Source organism: Equus przewalskii, chromosome 21 (genome assembly GCF_037783145.1).
Source record: "Equus przewalskii isolate Varuska chromosome 21, EquPr2, whole genome shotgun sequence".
Lineage (NCBI taxonomy): Eukaryota > Metazoa > Chordata > Mammalia > Perissodactyla > Equidae > Equus > Equus przewalskii.
The window spans coordinates 49608065-49626914 of NC_091851.1; the positions used below are offsets into that span (position 1 = coordinate 49608065).

The 18850-nt window shown below is 45.8% G+C and overlaps 1 protein-coding gene across 2 annotated transcripts in view; it reads left to right on the plus strand.

The window, feature by feature from the left end:
• The first annotated feature begins 219 nt into the window (after nt 1-219).
• Nucleotides 220-18850, plus strand: part of PRPF6 (pre-mRNA processing factor 6) — a 46452-nt gene continuing 27821 nt past the window's right edge. The window contains exons 1-9 of one of the 2 annotated variants that reach the window (XM_008531267.2): nt 220-510; nt 2304-2472; nt 3793-3911; nt 6479-6557; nt 7029-7205; nt 7425-7580; nt 14352-14446; nt 15412-15568; nt 16611-16773. In XM_008531267.2, the coding sequence (XP_008529489.1) occupies nt 440-510; nt 2304-2472; nt 3793-3911; nt 6479-6557; nt 7029-7205; nt 7425-7580; nt 14352-14446; nt 15412-15568; nt 16611-16773 (1186 nt within the window). In that variant the 5' untranslated portion in view covers nt 220-439. Of the gene's footprint in view, nt 511-1221; nt 1507-2303; nt 2473-3792; nt 3912-6478; nt 6558-7028; nt 7206-7424; nt 7581-14351; nt 14447-15411; nt 15569-16610; nt 16774-18850 lie in introns of those variants that run through there. The other variant, XM_070588692.1, reaches the window with a different exon arrangement.

The following is an 18850-nucleotide window of genomic DNA, read 5'->3' on the forward strand; positions in this document are numbered from 1 at the left end:
CGCAGGGTCCCTGGCGGCCCGGCAGGCTCAGAGGAGAGGACCCATGGGTCCCGCTCGGACAGGGGGCCTCCTCGGCAAGGCATCGAGAGCACGTAGTAAGCAAGGATGCACCAGGCTGTTTTGAGCTCCCGCCTGATCTGCCCAGGATGGTGTCACCTCCTCGCCCGCCCGCCTCACCACAAACAGGCGTGCCCGCGCATGCGCCTGCCGCATCTCTGCCTCTTAGCCGCCGCCGGAAGTCGCCGGAAAACGCTTTTCCGGAACTTCCGTCTCGGGAATTCAAGGCGGGCGGGGCCTCGTGCGGACCGCGCTCTCTGCTTCCGGGGCGCGGGTGACGCCGAGCCCGTGAAGTGAGGCGAAACCGCGGACGTCTCGGGGTTTTCGCCTCTGGCTGCGGCCTCCGTCCTTTCGCTTCCAGATCTTCGTCGTCCCCGGCGCCATGAACAAGAAGAAGAAGCCGTTCCTGGGCATGCCCGCGCCGCTCGGCTACGTGCCGGGCCTGGGCCGGGGGTGAGGTCTGGGGTGGGCGGCGCGGGCCGCGCGCTCTTGGGGCCGGGGCCGGGGCCGGGGGAAGAGACCGGGCCGGGCTGGGTCTGGGGTAGGGGCAGGGGCCCGGGGCAGAGGCCAAGGGCCCGGGCCGGGGCCGAGGCAGGGGCAGGCGCAGGGTGCCGACCCGGGCTAGACCGTTCTAACTGCCCGCAGTTCTTCCCGGGAGGCAGCCGGATTAGGGTAGCTCGCCGATGGCGACGAGGAAGACGAGAACAATGATAAAAATTAAGCTACTAGGCAGTTTGGCTTAATCCTTGTAGGAAGAACAGTGCTTTGGGATTAGGACAGACGCGAGTATGAGTTCTGGCTGTACCGAAGAGGTGTGTGATTTGGGGTTTAACTGTGGGTTGGCCCGTTTTCTGGTCTGTAAGGTGGGTAATAACATCATTTTGCTGGTCTGCTCTGACGAGCGAGTGCATCACTGACACGTGGTTGGAACACCGTGGTTACCCTCCCTAGGCCAGGCAGACCCCTCAACCTGTCTTTTAAACATGAATGATCCTTTCCCGACATTCCGGGCTAGGTTCCTCTCTGTGGCCGCTGGTAGTGCCTCATTCTTTCCCTATAGTGTTGGTCGTGATATGCTGCTTGTTCGAACTCTGAGCTCCCCAGGGGCAGGGATGCCACCTGTGAGGCTTATGACTGGGTCTCCTATGCCTCTCTCACAGATGACTACCACAAGTTGTTGAATAAATGAGCAGGCGTTAACATCCTATTTGTTGGATTATTCATTTGATTAGGAAAACTATTGGGTTTCTCTTGTTGGGGGTATTATGTTAGAATCTGTGAGACACACATAAGTCTAAGGTATTGACACTATTTTCAGAGGACCTGCTGTTTACTAGGAGATATGAGGTGTTTGCATAAATAAGTACATGAAGAGGAAGAGATTTAGAACTCTGGGGTTCCAGCGATCAGGGAATACTCTGTGGAGTGGCATTGGACCAAGTTTAGAAGGTGAGCTGGATTTAGGGATGGAGAGACGTGCCAAAGTTAGAGGAGGAACTGACATTTTGTGTGTTGGGCACTTGGCGTGGAGGACGATGAGGGAGTAGCAAGGAGTCTCTGACTGGAACATGTAGTGAATGGAGTGGAGCTACAGGAGGCCAGAGGGGTCAGATCTCCTGCAGGCACTGGAAAGACAGAAGTCTTCCGAATGCCACAGTCAGAGTGGCATCGAAGCGGAGGAAGGCTGCAGGAAGGGCTGGCTAACTTGGTTCCCAGCTGTGATGGGAGTCATGGTCTGGGGAGGAGGGCTTTTGAAGGTGGACTCAGTAGAACTTGGCAACAGATGGGATGGAGAAGGAGGAAGAGGGAGGCAAAGCTGATGCCATGGTGCCTGGGGTGGCACTGCTGTCATCAGCTGGGACAGCCCAGAGCAGCTGCAGGGCAGGCACGAAGAGGAAGTGTGATTGGGTCAAGTTGGGTCTTGGCGGGGGGATGACTAGCAGGTTGTTGGAAGTGGGAGGCTGGTGCTTGAGAAGGAGGGAGGTCTGCTGCCCTGGTGACTCTCAAGGAGAATGTGGGGTGGCAAAAGATAGTCTTGGTAACCTCCTCAGGTTAGGTCAGAAGATTTCTCCCCTGAACAGGCTAGTAATGTTAGAGAACGTGGCTGTGCGTAGTTCACTGCCATCTGGATCTTTGAGGTTTCCCAGAGGTGTTGGAAAAAGAGGGGTTGTCCAGTGACGACTGTGGAGGGCAGAACGTGGGAACAAGGTCACCCAGATAAAGGGGCTTCTCGGGGTCTTCTGCAGTGCCACTGGCTTTACCACCCGGTCGGACATTGGGCCTGCCCGGGATGCAAATGATCCTGTGGATGACCGCCATGCACCCCCCGGCAAGAGAACTGTCGGGGACCAGATGAAGAAAAGCCAGGCTGCGGATGATGACGACGAGGATCTGAATGACACCAACTATGACGAGGTGACTGGTGGTGGGCTCCCCGGCCAGTCTCCAGAAGGGCTGACCAGCTTGTTAACCCAGTGTGCTGTTGGCATCTGTGATGAGTGGCTGGGAGTGGCTGTTACATTTCATATTTTGGCTATTCAAGGAATATGTTTAGCAGCAGGTGAGAGGGGAGCAGGAAAAATACAAAAATGTACACTTTTGTTGTCTCTTTAAAGGAGATGTCCTGGGGCCAGCCCCGTGGCCAAGTGGTTAAGTTCGAACGCTCTGCGTTGGCTGCCCGGGGTTTCGCCAGTTTGAATCCTGGGCACGGACATGGCACCGCTCATCAGGCCATGCTGAGGTGGCAGCCCACATGCCACAGCTGGAAGGACCCACAACTAGAAAAAATATACAACTATCTACCGGGAGATTTGGGGGGAATAAGGAAAAAAAATAAAATCTTTAAAAGAGATGTCCTGGGGCTGGCCCAGTGATATAGTGGTTAAGTTGGGTACTCTGCTTTGGCAGCCCAGGGTTTGCAGGTTTGGATTCTGGGCATGGACCTACACACCACTCATCAAGCCATGCTGTGATGGCATCCCACATACAAAATAGAGGAAGATGGGCACAGATGTTAGCCCAGGGACCATTGTCCTCATAAAAAAAGAAAAGAAAAAAAGAAATGTCCTTGCAGATATTAGCACCTCTGTATTGGTGTTTTATCTTGGTTGATCTCTCGTGTTGAAGACGGAAAGTGAAACTGGTGATCACATTTGCTCTCTTTTGCTTTAGCGTTCACCCTCTTAGTTAACTGGTATTTGGGCAATTGAAGTTTTCTTCAGATGTGTTCTAACAGATGGTACTTTTCCTTAGAGGAAAAGATTTTTAAAAAGATTTAATTCTGAAATAATTTTAAATTTACAGGGAACTTCAAAAATAATATGGAGGATCCCTGCATACCCTTCACAAGCTTCTCCCCATCTTGCGTGATCTTAATTCAGTTATTGAAACCAGAAAATTAAAGTGATACAGCACTCTTAACTGATCTGTAATCTTATTTGCATTCCACACCTGTTTTTCCACCTGTGTCCTGTCTCTGGTCCAGGACCTATTCCAGGATCCCACGTTGCCTTTGGTTGTGTCTTCTGACTCTCCTCCAATGCGGAGAGCTGCTCCACCTTCAAGCCCTTGACACTTTCGAAGAGTACTGACAGTTTTATCCCTCAGTTTGGGTTTGTCTGATTCAAAAACCTTGTTTAGCAAGCATTTTACAACTAGGATTGTTCTCTGGTTCTGCTGGTGGGGACTGTGTTGGAGGAAAAGCTGGCCCTCTTAAGTGTGGTGTTTGGTTCTCAGTTTAATGGCTATGCCGGGAGCCTCTTCTCAAGTGGGCCCTACGAGAAAGATGATGAGGAAGCAGATGCTATTTATGCAGCTCTGGATAAAAGGATGGATGAAAGAAGAAAAGAAAGAAGGTAAAACAAATGATTGCCGTTTTAAAAGTTTATCTAACTTTTTAAAAAAGTTTTGTTTTGACTTATTTCAGACTTGGAGAAAGGTTGCAAGAATAGTATGTGTGTCTGCTCAGCTTTGAGGCCGCCTGGGTCTTGGTCCATGGCAGCCGCACTTGGGTAAATGCTGGGCTGCGGAGGAGTCTTTGGGCCTGGGGCCTAGATGGAGAGTTTAAGAACTCTGTCTGGTTTTCCAGAAACTGATAAAATTTGGAGGATTGTTCTGAGTACACATCAGGGTTCCCATCTTTGAAATGGGCATAGTGATGTCAAGTAATGTATATTAAGTAATTTGGAAGTTAACTCAGGGTGGCGAATGAACATCTAAATCCTCTTGGGCAGGCCGTTGGGCCTTGAGAGTCTCGTTCCACACCTCCCTATTGGGGCATGACCACGGGGACTGTGGGGCATCGGGCTGGGCTTCTGGGGGCAGACTGCAGTGAGCCTGCAGGGAGCGAGGCCCCAGCAAGCGAAGGAGTGTCTGTCCTTGGAGTCCTGTTGAAGGCAAGACTGCTCTTCAGCAAGGCCCTCATGTTTTCTCCTTGGGGCCCTTAGTGGGGGTCTTGCGTGGAAGGTTGGTCTGGCCCGTCTTTGTGTTGATGTTGCCTCAGTGTACCCATTGGTAAGGCAACTTTCTGCGTTTCCTGTCCTTGCTCTGGGGAAGCTTATGCAAAGTGAACACACACTCTTGCAAATCATAATAAATTATATTGCTTTGTAAGTTTGTTACATTTTTTTGTCAGAGAAAGAATATATTCTCATTATAGACTGTAGGATAATGAGATTAACTATAGGTAAGAGGATAACATTTATTCATAAACCCAGAAAGTGACAGTTAACATTTTGGTTCACTTTCCTTTTTCTCTTGCTCATTATGTGTACAATTTTGTAACTTCCTGTAGTAGATGTAGAATTTTTGTTTTTCAAGATCATTTTAGAGGCGTGAAATATAGTTCTTCAGGGGAGTTTTTTTTAAAGCTTGTTATTAAATTGATGTGTGTGAATATACATTTGTAGTAATTGTGTGCCTGGTTTTGCATACTAAAGATTTGAATCTAGTCTTCTGGAATTCATTCATAAAACCTGAATGACATGGATATGTATAGAAAGTTGTCATATTAAGTGGTTTTAGAAAAGTGGTTGGCTTTTAAAAACTTTATTATGAAAAATTTTCATATAAACAAGTAGAATAGTGTAGCAAACACACACGTGCCCCCAGGCAGTCTCCACACTTGTTCACAGCTTACACGCTTGTTGCATCCGCATCTGCAGGTGGTGTTTGCTGGGTCATGTCAGGGCCAGTTTGCCCTCAGCTCAGCTGTCCGTCTCCCTTGTCAGCGCAGCAGCACCTTTGTCATGCTCAGCAACGTGAAGGCTGATTCTTCGTCACCTGATAGCCAGTCCGCCTCCGTATTTCCCTGCTTGTCCCCAGAACATTATAGAACTGCTTTTTTCAAACCAGATACAATCAGAATCACTCCTCAGATCATGTGTCCTAACCACTCCTGCACCCCCATTTTTAACCTTTTCGTGACATTGGCCTTTTGAAGAGATAAGTTGTTTTGTAGAACGGTCCAAATTATGGAATGGCTGCCTGTCTCCTCAGGCTGTCCTTGAACTTGTTCTGCTCTCAGTATTTCCTGTGCAGTGGAAGTTGGTGCCTGAGGCTTGATTAAAATCAGGTGGAACATTTTTGGCCAGAAAACCTGATAGGTGCATCTGTGTCTGTTGCTTTGCATTAGGAGCCATGATGCCTGACTGTGTCCAGCTTATGGAGAGGTGTCTGTCTTTTCCAAGCACGTGATTTGTCTTAATACATTCCAGTTCCTACCTACGGATATTTTCCTTTTCCTTTACAGAGGAAAGTGTACATCTCGATGTTAGAGTGTATTAGCTCCTTGGTTCATATCAACTTGTTTGCGTAATGTGGTTGGTACTTTGTCACAGTTTCCTGTTACTCTTTGTTCAAATCTAACCTGCAGATTTTTTCCAAGTCCCTAGACCTGGTTTTAAATTACCACTAACCCAGTCACTCTCCATCCCTGAAGATCAGTTGTGCGGGGGTTGGCACAGACCGGTAGTTCTGGCCGATGGAGCAGTAAAGCTGACAGAGGGCTGGTTGTTTGTGGAGGGGCACTATTGACTTGGAAGAGAGGGAAGCAGCGACAGGTAGAGAGTCAGGTGGGCAACTAGGACAATGGTTCAGCTTTTCCTCTCAGTTGAGCATTCACAGAAAGGGCCTACCTTTGGAATTGTGTAGGGTTTTAGAGCATTGGTATACTTGTGCTCAAATGCAGGTGTTTATGTCAGAGTAAGACAAATCGTTTTTATTTTGGTGAATTTCTGCATATTTTCATGTGGTAGATAATTGAGTTACTGTATTTGTGAATGTATCCTTTGTTACCTTAAAATATATTTAATTTCAGTCTTGAATGTGTGGAGTTATTCTTTTTTGTGATTTAAGTATAATAAAGTGACTTTCAGAGTAAACATCCAGTGTTTCTAATGCATGCGCACATTTTACTTTCTAGGGAGCAAAGGGAGAAAGAAGAAATTGAGAAATACCGCATGGAACGCCCCAAAATCCAACAACAGTTTTCAGATCTCAAAGTAAGCAGATAGATGACATGCTGTTTCTAGTGTACTTAACCTACCAAGCAGAGAACCAGACTGCCCTGGAGTGGAACTGAAGAGACCTCACTGACTTTGCTCTTCATTTGATTCAGATGGTAGAAGGTCCCCCTTTATATGTTTAAGTATATGTTGATTTGTGCAGAAAGCCTCTCCTCCCCCACTGAGAAAGGCGGGACAGAGGAGCTTGTTTTCTTTGTATCTTTAACTCCATTTGTACATAAGATTTCCTAAACTGTGTCCTCTGAGCTTTGACAGAAGAATTTACATTTGAGTGAAGTAGAGCAGATCCAACAAATTGATTTTTTTAAGAGAAACCACATAACCATTTCCGCCTCGAAATCCTAAGGCATGATGATTTGGGGGCTAGGGATCAGGGAGAGCATAATTTTTCTTGTGCATGTGAAATTCTGCCAGAGAATTAACGTTTTCGGGGGTCGGTGTTTCCAGAGGAAGTTGGCAGAAGTCACAGAAGAAGAGTGGCTTAGCATCCCTGAGGTTGGCGATGCCAGAAACAAACGCCAGCGGAACCCGCGCTATGAGAAGCTGACCCCTGTTCCTGACAGTTTCTTTGCCAAACATTTACAGACTGGAGAGAACCATACTTCAGTGGATCCTCGACAAACTGTGAGCATCCAAAAAGAAGGCAAATGGGACTCCTTTAGTCTGGTCGATGGGCCAGTGGTGGGGGCTCTGGGTGGTGTTGCAGAAGGTGCTTCTGTAGTTCAGTAGCTGTGCTGTGGCTGAGTCTTGTCTGTGCAGCGGTGTATGTCAGGCTATGATAGAAGGATTTCAGGTTCTTCTACATGGAAATGCAAGCTAGCGTTTTGTCTTCTTCCTCTCCAGCAATTTGGAGGTCTTAACACACCCTATCCAGGTGGACTGAATACTCCATACCCAGGTGGAATGACACCTGGATTGATGACACCTGGCACAGGTGAGCTGGACATGAGGAAGATCGGCCAAGCGAGAAACACTTTGATGGACATGAGGCTGAGCCAGGTGAGAGTTTATGTCATGCAACATTTTCATACAGGTGATACTTAAAAACTTTTGTTTTCTGATTATAAAACGAATGTATATTTGTGAAATGTTTATTTTTTTTAACTTTTGTCCAAATTTTTTAATTGTAAAATACACATAAATTTTTCATCTTAACCATTTTTAAGTGCACAGTTCAGTGGCATTAAGTACATTCACATTGTTGTGCGACCATCGCCACTGTCCATCTCCACAACTCTTTCATCTTGTAAAACTGAAACTGTGTATACCCATTAAGCTGTAACCCCTCCCAGGCCCCAGCAACCAGCATTCTGCTTTCTGTCTCTATGATTTTGACTACCCTAAGTATCTCTTGGAAGTGGATGCATGCACTATTTGTCTTTTTGTGACTGGCTTGTTTCACTTAGCAGAATGTCCTCAAGGTTCATCCATGTTGTAGCATATGTCAGAATGTCCTTGCTTTTTAAGGCTGAATAATATTCAGTACGTATATACCACATTTTGCTTATCCATTCATCTATCAATGGATACTTGGGTTGCTTCCCTGTTTTAGCTATTGTGAATAATGCTGCTATGAAGATGGGTGTGCAGATCTTGCTTTCAGTTCTTTTGGGTATATACCCAGAAGTGAGTTGCAGGATCATAGGCTAATTCTAAATTTCTTTCTTTCTTTTTTTTTTTTTTTTGCTGAGGAAGATTTGCCCTGAGCTAACATCTGTTGCTAATCTTCCTCTTTTTGTATGTGAGCCACCGCCACAGCATGGCCACTGATGAATGCTGTAGGTCTGTGCCTGGGAACCGAACTTTGGCTGCCAAAGTGGAGCACCAGACTTAACCACCAGGCCACTGGGGCTGACCCTCTATGAAATGTTTATTTTTTGAAGTGCTTTGTCACAAGACAAGCAGACCTGTGATGATGTACAGTTCCTGTCCCATTAGAGTGACGGGATTCTGCATTCAGGCTGGTTCTTGCATCTACCTACAGGACATGCACAGGTGCAGTGCACTCAGAGTGCCCACAGCAAAGGGCCAGCCATGGTGGGTACTCCTGCTCCCTCTCGGGGGACTGGGGGCTGTCGAAGGTGACAAAGGGCTGCCTGACACGCAGACCGGATGAAGGCACTCCTGACAAGCCTCATGCTCACTGTGAACGAAATTTAATGTCCTTCCCTGTTTACATAAAAGTTAAATGCACATATTTTCTTTCTGCATCCTAGTAAATTGTTGTGGCCGTTGGGGGGCATGTGCTCCATTAAATGCTCCAGAAAACCCAGGTGAGGTGGAAAACCTTTATAATTGTGACATGCACATCAGAAACCAACAAGGAAAAGACTTTCACATTTGATTACGTACAAATTAAGAACTTGCAAAAAAGAAAGCACTGTAAAGTCAAAAGAACCAACAAATTGTGAAAAAGTCATCATGCACATGAAAACCAGTGGTAGAGTAGTATGTGTAGTTTTCCATTTGTGCTGGGGAAGAGAATGTCCACACACGCATGTGTTTGCACATCGTGGAAAGTGTCCAGGGCTGCACACCCACACCACCGGGGAACAAGCTAGGTGTGTGGAGTGGGAGCGAAGTGTTAAACGGTTTTTTTTTTTTTTTTTTAACGATTTAAGGCAACAACTGTTGCCTTTTTTTTTTTTAAGGATTGGCACCTGGGCTAACAACTGTTGCCAATCTTTTTTTTTTTCCCTGCTTTATTTCCCAAACCTCCTCCCCCCCTCCCCCCCCCCCCCCGCCCCCCGCTGGATACATAGTTGTATATCTTAGTTGCAGGTCCTTCTAGTTGTGGGATGTGGGATGTGGGACGCCACCTCAACGTGGCCTGACGAGTGGTGCTGTGTCCGCACGCAGGATCCGAACCCTGGGCTGCCGCAGTGAAGCGTGCGAACTTAACCACTCAGCCTCAGAGCCAGCCCCGTGTTAAACGGTTTTTAAGGAAAAATTTCACACGTACTTGGAAGTAGAAAAATAATGTAGTGAACTATTCAACCATTACTATTTGATGCAGTGGGAAGTTTTAAATTTTAGTTGAGCTTTTACTGTGCCTCTTAAATTTTTTCTGGTGAGCAAATATTTTATAATATAAATCCAGTAGCTTACCAATTAAAACAATTGCACATGTTTTCGTGTTCCTAGATGTGTATCTACTTTATAATTGGAGAATAGTTCATTGTTTCCGAGTATCATGATTTTGTCCTTGGTTAATGGTCCTTTTGTGTTGTTGCTACTTTTTTACTGTTATAAGCCATGCTTTGACGAACTCCTCATGCTTTTATCTTTGCACATTAAGGAAACATTTGTATAGTATCTTTAAAGTGGAGTTGTTGGATCAGTGTATTTTCACTTAAATACCAAATTGTCTTTCAAACACATGGCATTTCATGCTCAGCAACATGAGATGAGCATGTCTGTGTGATCACACCGTTGGCAATGCTGGCTCAGCGGTCATTGTCTTTGTCGTTTTTGCCAATCTCAAAGGCAAACTCCCTTCGCCTCAGCAAGCCTTAATCTGCATTTTCGTTACTGGTGAAGTGGGGCATCTTTCCTGTTTGTTTGTCTTGGGCAACTCTTCTGTGAAATGCTGCTTTTGTCATTTGCCCGTTTTCCTCTTAAGTTTTAACACAGTGATCATTTATGTTGCGTGTATCTGCTCTCCTTTGTTGTGCTCTTTCAGACTTGTGTGTGGAATATAGAAATATTTTCTTTGAAAAGACTTTATCATGGTTAATTTTTTTGTGGTAAAATATATGCAAGATCAAATTTTCTGTTTTAACCATTTTAAGTGCACATTTCAGTGCCATTAAGTACATTCACGTTGTTGTGCACCATCCCCACCATCCGTCTCCAGAACTTTCTCATCTCCCCAAATGGAAACTCTGTCCCCAATAAACGCCAACTCCCTCCCCTCCCCCAGCCCTGGCTCCACCATCCTACTTTGTGTCTCTGAATTTGACTCCTCAAGGTGCCTCACGTGAGTGCATTCACACAGTGCTTCTCCTTTTGTGCCTGGCTTGTTTCTCTGAGCATAACGTTCTCAGGGTTCGTCTGTGCTGTAGGCGGTGTCAGGATTTCCTTCCTTTCTAAAGCTGGGTGACATCGCTTTATGTGTGTGTATGGGCTGCATTTTGTTTCTTTAGTTATCTCTTGATGGACATAGCTTGCTTCTGCCTTTTGGCTATAGTGAGAAACGCTGCTGTGAGCCTTGGTGTACAAACAGCTGTTGGAGTCTCTCCTTCCAATTCTTTTGGATATAAACGCAGAAGTGGAACTGCTGGTTCATCTGGTAATGCTATTTTTGATTTTTGGAGGAACCACCATACTGTTTTCCACAGTAGCTGCACTGTTTTAGATTGCCAGCAGAGCAGGACCTCATAAAGGTTCTAGTTTCTCCACATCCTTGACAACACTTGTTATTTTCTGATTTTTTAATAATAGGCATCCTAATGAGTGTGAAGTGATGTCTCATTGTGGTTTTCATTTGCATTTACCTGATTAGTGATGTCAGGTATCATTTCATGTGCTTAGTGACTATTTCTGTCTTGGAGAAATGTCTATTCAAGTCCCCCCTTTTTTTTTTTTTGAGGAAGATTATCCCTGAGCTAACATCTGCTGCCAATCCTCCTCTTTTTGCTGAGGAAGATTGGCCCTGAGCTAACATCCATGGTTGTGTATCCTAGTTGTTAGTTTTAGTTCTTTGTGTGAGCCACCGCTGCCACAGTATGACAACTAACAGATGGGTGGGATGGTTCCTGGTAAATGAGCCTGGGCTGCAGCAGTGAGAGTACCAAATCTCTACCACTAGACCACCAGGGCTGGCTGAAAAAAAAAAAAAAAGAAAAGGACTTGGTGTCTTTTTTTTTTTTTTTTTTTTAGGACGATTAGCCCTGAGCTAACATCTGCTGCCAATCCTCCTCTTTTTGCTGAGGAAGACTGGCCCTAAGCGAAATCTCTGCCCACCTTCCTCTACTTTATATGTGGGACACCTACCACAGCATGGCTTGCTGAACAGTGCCATGTCCGCACCCGGGATCCAAACTGACAGACCTGGGCCAATGAAGTGGAACGTGCGCACTTAACCGCTTCACCACTGGGCCGGCCCCTCAAGTCCTTTTTCAAGAGCAGTTTTAGGTTCACAGCAAAACTGAGAAGCAGGTACAGAAATTTCCCATATACCCCCTGCCCCACACATCATAGCCTCCTCCATATCAACATCCCCCACCTGATGGTGCATTTGTCACAGTTGAAGAACCTGCGTTACACATCAGAATCACCCAGAGTCCATCGTTTACAGAAGGGTTCACTCTTGCTGTTGTACATTCTGTGGCTTTGGACAAATGTTCGAGGACGTGCATCCATCCTTATAGTATCACACAGAGTAGTTTTGCTGCCCTAACCATCGTCTGCTCCACCTTCATCCCTCCTGCTACTCCCAGGCAACCTCTCATCTTTTTATTGTCTCCATAGTTTTCCCTTTTCCAGAATATCTTATAGTTGGAATCATGCAGCATGTAGCCTTTTCAGATTGGCTTCTTTCACTTAGTGATACTCATTTAAGTTTCCTCCACGTCTTTTCATGGCTTGACGGCTCATTTCTTTTCATCACTGAATAATATTCCATTTTCTGGAATTCATCTTGAAGTTTATTTATTCATTCACCTTGAAGGACATCTTGGTTGCTTCCACTTTTTGGCAATTATGAGTAAAGCTGCTTATAAACATCTGTGTTCAGGTTTTTGTGTAGACATAAGTTTTCATGTTCTTTGGGTAGATACCAAGGCGTGCAATTACTGGATCGTATGGTGAGAGTATGTGTAGATTGTTAGAAACCACCAAACTGTCTTCCAAAGTGACTGCACCATTTTGCGTTCCCACCAGCAACAAATGAGATTTCCTGTTGCTCCACTTCCTCACCATCATTTGGTGTCAGTGTTCCAGATTTTGGCCATTCTAATAGGTGTATAGTGGTTATCTCAATGTTGTTTTAATTTCTGTTTTCCTGCTGACATAGGGTGTGGGGCGTCTTTTCATGTGCTTATTTGCATCTGTATGTCTTCTTTGGTGAGGGGTCTTTTCAGGGCTTTGACCCATTTTTTAGTTGGGTTGTTTGTTTCGTTTTTGTTGTGTTTTAAGAGTTCTTTGTCTATTTAGGTAACAGTCCTGTATCAGATGTGTCTTTTGCAGATATTTTCTCCTAGTCTCTGGCTTGTGTTTTGATTCTGTCCTTTTTTTTTAAATTGAGGTTGTATTGGCTTATAACGTTGTGTAAGTTTTAGGTGTACATTATTATATTTCAGTTTCTGTATAGATTGCATTGTGTTCCCAGCAATAATCTAGTTTTTATATGTCACCATACTTGTCTTTTCATTCTCTTCACAGTGTCTTTCACAGACAGAAATTTTAAATTTTAATGAAGTCCAGTTTATCAATTCTTTATGAATCATGCCTTTGATGTTGTATCTAAAAAGTCATCACCAAACCCCAGGTCATCCAGATTGTCTCCTATGTTACCATCCAGGAATCTTATAGTTTTGCATTTTATATTTAGGTCCTTGATTCACTTTGAGTTGATTTTTGTAAAAGACTTGTCTAGACTCATTATTTTGCTGTGTGGATGTCTGGTTGTTCCAGCACCATTTCTTGAAGAGACTGTCTTTGCTCCATGGTATTGTCTTTGCTCCTTTGTCAAAGACCAATTGACTATATTTATATGGCTCTATCTTCTGTGCCACTGATCTATTTGTCTATTCTTTCACCAATACCACACTGTCTTGATTATTGTAGCTTTATTTTAAATCTCAAAGTCGGATAGTGTCAGTCTTCCAACTTTGTTATTCTGTTTCAATGTTGTGTTGCCTATTCTGGGTCTTTTATTTCTCCATGTAAACTTTAGAATCAGTTTCTCAATATCCACAAAATAGCTTGCTGGGATTTTTATTGGAATTGCATTGAATCTATGGATCAAGTTGGAAAGAACTGATATCTGGGGGACAGTACTGGGTCTTCCTTGCCATGAATATGGAATCTCTCTCCATTTATTTGGTTGTTTGATTTTTTTCATCAGAGTTTTGTAGTCTTCCTCATGTGGATCTTGTATGTGTTTGTTAGATTAATACTTAAGTATTTCACATTTTTGGGTGGTAATGTAAATGTTAATGTGTATTTGATTCCATTTGTTCCTTGCAGGCATATAGAAAAGCAGTTGACTTTTGTATTCTGAAACCTTGCTATAATTGCTTATTAGTTCTGAGAGATTTTTTGTAGATTTTCTACATAGACAGTCAAGTCATCTGTGAACAGGATGAAAGCTTCATCCTTTTCTGGTCTTGCTGCATTAGCTAAGACCCTGTTCCCGTTTTTCACTCGGGCTTTTTGTTGTTTATCATAGTGATTTTAAAATAACTACAGAGAATGGTATAATGAACTGCTACATTGCAGATGTAAAGAAAGTAGTTGAAATAATGAATCTTTTATGACTTCTGAGTTTCGCTCATTCTTAGATAGACCTTTCTTATGTCCAGTTATGTTTTTTTTTTCCTAGAACTTTTATGGTTTCACTTTTTTAATGTAAATTTTTGTTCCATGTAGATGAAATTTGTTTATCATCATCAAAAACTGTGGTTTGAGTTAAGGTCATTTTCCTACTTTTAGAGTTTCCATATCCACTGGTAGTCAAGACGGTGGGAAGGGGCTCCAGGGATGTTGAGTCCTTCGTTTTGGGCATTCCTGCCCTTTCTAATCAACTTGGCTTGGCCTGTCTTGCAGGTGTCTGACTCGGTGAGTGGACAGACTGTGGTCGACCCCAAAGGCTATCTGACGGATTTAAATTCCATGATCCCAACCCATGGAGGGGACATCAAGTGAGTGCTCTGCAGAACTAGTGGGTTGGGGTGGGACTCTGCTTGCCTAGAATGTTTTGGATTTTATTTGAGAAATATGCAGCCAAAATAGGATGGATAGTCTAAGGAATACATAGTGGAGTAGTTTCATTTTCTATTTAAAATATATCTGGCTGGGGCTGGCCCCGTAGCCGAGTGGTTAAGTTCGCGCGCTCTGCTGCAGGCGGCCCAGTATTTCGTTGGTTCGAATCGTGGGCGCGGACATGGCACTGCTCATCAAACCACGCTGAGGCAGCGTCCCACATGCCACAACTAGAAGGACCCACAACTACGAATATACAACTGTGTACCGGGGGGCTTTGGGGAGAAAAAGGAAAAAAAATAAAATCTTTAAAAAAAAAAAAATAGAATTTATAAAGTATATCTGGGGGCCGGCCCTGTGGCCGAGTGGTTAAGTTTGCACACTCCACTTCGGCGGCCTAGGATTTTGCCGGTTTGGATCCTGGGCGCGGATATGGCACCACTCCTTAGGCCATGTTGAGGAGGCGTCCCATACACCACAAATAGAAGGACTCACAACTAAAACAATATACAACTATGTACTGGGGAGGTTTGGGGAGAAAAAGCAGAAAAAAAAATATCTAAAATACATCTGTACCCATTCATTGTGGATCTTAAACTGTTACAAGTAATACTTCAAATCTGTGCACAAGCTGAGCTAAAGAGCGGCCTGCTAATCATGTCCCGTGCTTGCAGCTTTCCCCTAAGTGCTCAGCACCTGGCTCCCAAAGAGGTGCTCAGAGGCTCTGTGCAGGGTGCTAAGCAGGCGTGGAAAGTTGCTGACTAGGGTTTTGAGTTGGTTATGTCACTCGGGACATCAGGTTTGACAGATCGTACGTTGTCTGTGCAGTGGCGCCTTCTTTCTGGGCTCAGGTACACCCTTGACAGTGTGGTGGCCTGATCCTGTGGGCTTTCTTGCCCTCTAGTGATATCAAGAAGGCACGACTGCTCCTCAAGTCTGTTCGGGAGACAAACCCTCATCACCCACCAGCCTGGATTGCATCAGCCCGCCTGGAGGAAGTCACTGGGAAGCTGCAAGTAGCTAGAAACCTTATTATGAAGGGGACGGAGATGTGCCCCAAGGTAAGACATTTTCCTGGAGGCTGCATGATGCCATTCCTGGGTGGACTCTCGGTGTCTGTACCACCCAGGACACCTGTGGGAGTGAACCTGCCTGCCTTTTGGTGTCTAGACAAGTGACAGTAGGACAGGTGTGGGCTGGCACCTGTTTATTTTCCCTTGGACTGAAGTTCCCTCCACCATTAGTTTAATGGCAGGACAACCCTAACTAGAAAGCACTAAATTGGTTAGCTCTTCCACCCCACCTAATAATGTAAGAAACCTAAGCATTGGGGGTGGCCCCGTGGCCGAGTGGTTAAGTTTGCGCGCTCCGCTGCAGGTGGCCCAGTGTTTCGTTGGTTTGAATCCTGGGCGCGGACATGGCACTGCTCATCAAACCACGCTGAGGCAGCGTCCCACATGCCACAACTAGAAGGACCCACAACGAAGAATATACAACTATGTACTGGGGGGCTTTGGGGGAGAAAAAGGAAAAAAATAAAATCTTTAAAAAAAAAAAAAGAAACCTAAGCATTAATGCCAACTCTCAGGAGAATATCCCAGCACTATTTTTTGGAGTAGAGTGATAGATAAGCTTTAAAAAGTCCTACAAGACTTTCTAAGTGATCATACACTTATTGTGCAGACTGCGGTACCCTTGACAGTGAAAGATGCTCTATGAAAACTTACCCTAGGATATTAGGCATGAATCAGAACTTCCCAGGCAAACGCACAGCCACCTGCCTGTATGTTTTCGCTTTGCCTGTGGATTGACTTATTATCTTGCAGGGCAAACTGTTCTTTTCCCATAACGTGGTTGCATGTCCCCTGACTCAGACAGAGACATGCTGTAGCCACATTCCCAAGCGTTGCTGTTATTGGGTCTGTGATGCAGGTGTGTTTGAGGCCAAGCTGATGGAGTTTGTTTGATCATAAACCCCATGGTCCCGATGAGCCAAGCCCTTCCTGTTTTCGAGGTTTCTGTGTGCACTTCCAGGGATGCCTGCTACTCTGTCATGGCTTCCAGCCTGCACAGACGCTTATGTTCTTTTCTTTTGCTCCACAGAGTGAAGATGTCTGGCTAGAAGCAGCCAGGTTGCAGCCTGGGGATACGGCCAAGGCCGTGGTGGCCCAAGCGGTTCGTCACCTCCCACAGTCTGTTAGGATTTACATCAGAGCAGCAGAGCTGGAAACGGACATCCGAGCCAAGAAGCGGGTGCTTCGGAAGGGTGAGTCTCCGGGGTGTCTGTGAGGGGCAGGTGCATGTGCACACGTGCAGGAAGTGCTGCCTGCTTGGTCCTGGTGCCATGCTCTTGGAGAGCAGCTTTTCCACCGCTTTGCTCAGGCTTTAGTGGCGGTGGTTCAAGAATGGGTGACGTTTTCCAGGCCTTTTTCTGGGCTGGGTTGCCTCTGCCCTTGGACCCTCTGTGGGAGGAATTTCTACCCTGATTGAGGTGCGTAGGTTCAAATCACACTCCTGCCTTTTCATGCTGTGTGACCTTGAGTGAGTTGGGCAATTGCTCTGTGGCCCAGGTTTTCCCAACTACAAGACAAGAACAGCAACAACATTCAGAACCTGCTTTTTAGGGCTTGATGAGACCGTGTGCGTGAAGGGTGGAGCTGAGCCAGCACAAAGCAGACCTTGTGGGTGTTAGTCTTCTCTGCTGTCTGCTAGGAGCCGGATACTTCAGTAGGTAGAAGTGTGCCACTTGCTTTTAAGTGAACTGACGGGGTGGTCACACCAGAGCTGTGCATTAATTGAACTCCTTCCCATCTCATCAGCCTCCTGTGAGGCAGTGCCTCACCTTCTTGCCTAGTGTTTTAAGCAAGGTAGTGTGTGCCGTGGGCCCCAGTCAGGGTGAAGGTTTGCATGCCAGGGAAACGGAGTCCATCCAGGGATCACTGCCAAGATGAAGCTTTTGTGGGCAGTTTGTTTTTCATTGTTGGGGAATTGATAAAAGGGATGGTATTTCTCTCTTCCCCAGAACTGTCTGGTCGATGCTGCTTTGGTCTTTGTTCCAGAGCAGATGCTGATCAGAGGGCAGATCTAGAGTAAACCTGTGCAGATGGCTGTTCCCACCTGAGTTTGTAGAGTGGGTGAAATCAGTGAGAGGCTTCCAGCACTCGTTTGTAGGAGGTGCGTTTGAGTGAAATGTTAGAGGTGTGCAGTGTCAAGCAGTACAGGTATAATCACAGTGTCCAACTCTGTACTGTGTGTGGTAGAGGCCAGGCGGAGTCCACCTTGTATGTGACCCTGTCTGCGTGCCTGTTTGTGCTTGTAAGTGTTTTCCTCTCTTGGGTCTGATTTCTTGATTGAAGCCCCGCTGCCCATTAAATGCCCAGAGCTAGTCTGAAGGGGCCAGTAGCAGAAAGTTAGCACTAGTCTTGGTTTGTAGAAATCGACTTATGTTTTCCATCCAGGAAAACAGTTCTGTAATGACAAACACATTGAACTCTGGGTAATTAGCATTATTTATTTAGGATAGCTCTACTGATTTTCCCCTGCCATGGCGTGATGAATGGTCAGAATGTCTTTATGGCCCCTCCCTGTTCATTACCAGATTGCTTCAGCTCGTTTCCAGTTGGCTTCAGATTTGGAGAGTGGAGCGGGCACAGAGGTGGGGCCTGCGAGGAGTATTGAGTGACTGCATTTCCAGGCCGTCCTGGACCTTGAGGGGAGTGGTCCTTCTGGCTCTGCTTTCTCTCAGGCAGAGAAGCTTTGCTAAGGTGGAAAGAACATGGAATTCCCAAACTGACCTCTGCCCCTGCTCCCCGGTCCTGATCCTGATCCTGGCCTACCCCCCTCCTTAGAATATTTCCAAAAACAACGTTCTTTTTCCAGGTGACTGGGGCAGAGCTGGGCACCACCTCATTTAACTCTTGGTGAACACTTGTCAGCCACTGCTTGAAGGATCTGATTTTCAATAACTAAGATGACAGCTATATCTATCAGTGGCTTGGGACACCATGCCAGCCCTCAGTTTCTGGCGTGTGAGCTCTGGGATGCAGCTGACGTCTAGTCCTTTGTTGGGAGAACTGGAGCTTCAGATGCTGGTCTGAGCCCTGAGGAGGCCGAGGGACCTTGGGTGTGGTGCTTGATCGCTGAGCTGCGGTGTCCTCTGTAAGGGCACTCTAGGCCTGTACGCATTGTGCCCTGGGGCCAGGCCTTTGGCTGTTTCCTAATAGAGGTGAAGCACTCTCTTACTCTGCTAATTACTGCAGTCATATAAGAGTGGAGTTATTTGACCCCAAAACTATATACTCTGGTCCATAGAGTATAGCATCCTCCGGCAGCCATCACTGTTG